This window comes from Penaeus japonicus, unplaced genomic scaffold, assembly GCF_977035675.1.
Source record: "Penaeus japonicus unplaced genomic scaffold, GWHDUDI00000001_assembly GWHDUDI00000006, whole genome shotgun sequence".
Classification (NCBI taxonomy): Eukaryota; Metazoa; Arthropoda; class Malacostraca; order Decapoda; family Penaeidae; genus Penaeus; species Penaeus japonicus.
Genome location: NW_028234408.1, coordinates 20,994,071 through 20,996,570, shown reverse-complemented (window position 1 = coordinate 20,996,570; position 2,500 = coordinate 20,994,071). Strand labels below are relative to the sequence as shown.

The window sequence follows — 2,500 nt, the reverse complement described above, 5'->3', positions numbered from 1 at the left end:
ATGGGCTCACTACAATCGACTTGCAGTCTTTGGTCTTGTTAGTTAATTGTCGATGTTTGCCATGAAATAAAGTTTTCAGTAAAACTCAAAATGCTGTAGCTTTACATGCAGCATGCATTTCTAGTTTAGTGCACCTTGACAAATGTTTTCTAGACCACAAACTGTCAACCCCTATGGAGAACCATGATAGAAAAAAAAAATGAAATCAATATTGGAGGCCACCTAGCCTAATAGATATTGAGAACAGGATTTTCCATAGAGAAATAGGTATAGATTAAGTTTTGGACAGCCCTAAGAGATAAGGAAAGTAGCTCATGTAGTCGATAGAACGAAAATTATCTGACGACTTTCCTTCAGAGCACTTCCTCCACAAATTGTTAAAAAAGAAGTTATTCAGCAGGTTTGATGCACCAGCAATACATATTTCTAAATCGCTCATGATGTTAATAGTAATTTGTCAGGCACACAATGACCGCACAACACATTTCTGCAGTATGTCAATTAGTTCAAGTGTCTTTCCTTTTACAATATACTTCCATTTTATTTCTAGAATTTTTAAATTTTCAAAAAAATTTCATTATTTTTTTTTATCATTTTATTAAACTGTGGATGTGTACACTAACGGGTAATTTGACAGTTCCTTGGGGAGCGCTGGTGAGAATCTTTGTTTTCATTGTTACGTCAATTATCGGGCATTCTTTGATCAATATTGTGGCAAAAATGGAAAAAAGGAACATAACTATCCACCTCAGTGTAATATGAGAGCCCATCAATTGCCCCAAGCGTTGTCGAAATTGTGCAATTTAGATGGAAGCAATCAATACAAAATTGCCAGAACCGAAGAAAGCTTGCAATATCACTTTTTCTATATACATAGGTATGTGGTTTTTTAATAGCAAATTACATGGTGAAACAAAGGTATTAACTGCGAGGCAATATCTATTATTATTCAAGGTCTGCTCCCCTGGGGGTTCAGCGGGCAGAACCCCCTGGCTAGGGGGTTAGGTGGCACACATGGTTAGAATGCAATATATAAGGACCACAGTAGTCCTGGCCCTCTGGCTAGGGGGTTTCTAAGTGGAGGTTTTAACTATATTACCACAGGCTTTTCCAAAATTGTGTTCCCTTCCAACTTTAGAAGTTTGCGCTTCAGTTCGTAGATCTCTATTAATGGTAGACATGGCCATTTTTAACATTTTAGTTGTTTTATATGTGCATGCATTACATATTTATGACATTTAGGCATTTAACCACATAATTTCCCTGATATACTTTATACCCACCCTTCCATCAGGACTTTAACAATTCCAAAAACATTAATTTGCAGTGGAAAACAATAGAAGATTCACATAATACACATCCAGAAGAATTGCAGACAAAAATTTAAATTGCGAGATTCACAGGCGGTACGAAACTAGACATTTACCAAGCAAGTTCTATCTTACCAGAATACATTTAGTAAAGATTAGTGGACCTTGTGCCAGAAGTCCATTAGGTGTGGAGGGTATCGCAATAATGTGATGCTTAGCCACAATTCCACTCAGATTGGTTACAGTGAACTAAAACTACTAAATCTGGATGTAAACCAAAGCAATGCATCAATATCAAAGTCAGTATTATAGACATGTGCAGCTTATATAAAATTCAACTAATGCACTAGCATGTATCCTATAAAAACTCAATAATACCAAACACTCAAGAGATATTTATGTCTAAATGAACACGCTTAGGTTTAAATTTGATTAAACAGGGCAAGTGCATCTACTTTCTGAATTGTATCAAAAATATGTTTGGATTGGCCACAGCATTGACCTATTGAAATTAATTAAAGAAATTCGACATTACGGTGACGTAAATGGCGATTTCTCTTAATTAAACACAACGCAATTACTTAGTGGACGATTGCTAATGTAATTAGTAATATAAAGAACCCCAACAATCAGAACTACATGGCCCTTTGGGGGAACTTTAAAATGCCGGATGTGTATTCATCACAGTGCTACTTCCTTCTCTTTACACGAATACATTCACTACACAACCACTCTTGGCCTGTGTTTTCACCTCTTATTCTGCTCCGGGCTCTTTCTAGTTATTTCTGGCGCTGTTTACTAACCCTTTCCGTACCTCTACCCATCAAGAATAAGCTCCAATTCGACAAAACTTACCAGCACGCTCGGAAATGCTCTTTGTTGTGGGTCGATGATCACACTCACGTGGCGCCAAGGAACTTAAATTTGAATCTTAAATATTTTCGGCTTCGGTAATAATGTATGTTGCTAAAAATCACATTACATATTGCGTTCCTGTAAGGTAAATATATGATATGACATGCAGACACAATGCTACAACTCTGGACAAGTCCTCCTGTGCTACAAACTCACTTCCATTTGCTCAGCCATGATGCGCACGAGTGTCGCTCGCGGGACATGCGGCGTGCTCGGGAACTACCTGTGCAGCTACGCTACCCACAGTTTCCATGACCCTTACGTTGCCAGTTTAT

The 2,500-nt window shown here is 37.7% G+C and overlaps 1 protein-coding gene across 3 annotated transcripts in view; it reads right to left on the bottom strand.

Annotated features, from left to right (window-relative positions):
- The window catches only part of Art1 (arginine methyltransferase 1), a 15,169-nt gene extending 12,698 nt beyond the window's left edge, over nt 1–2,471 (bottom strand). The window contains exon 1 of one of the 3 annotated variants that reach the window (XM_043027585.2): nt 2,382–2,471. In XM_043027585.2, the coding sequence (XP_042883519.1) occupies nt 2,382–2,399 (18 nt within the window). In that variant the 5' untranslated portion in view covers nt 2,400–2,471. Of the gene's footprint in view, nt 1–2,061; nt 2,137–2,165 lie in introns of those variants that run through there. The other 2 variants (XM_043027586.2, XM_086537726.1) reach the window with 2 other exon arrangements.
- Nucleotides 2,472–2,500: the final 29 nt, after the last annotated feature.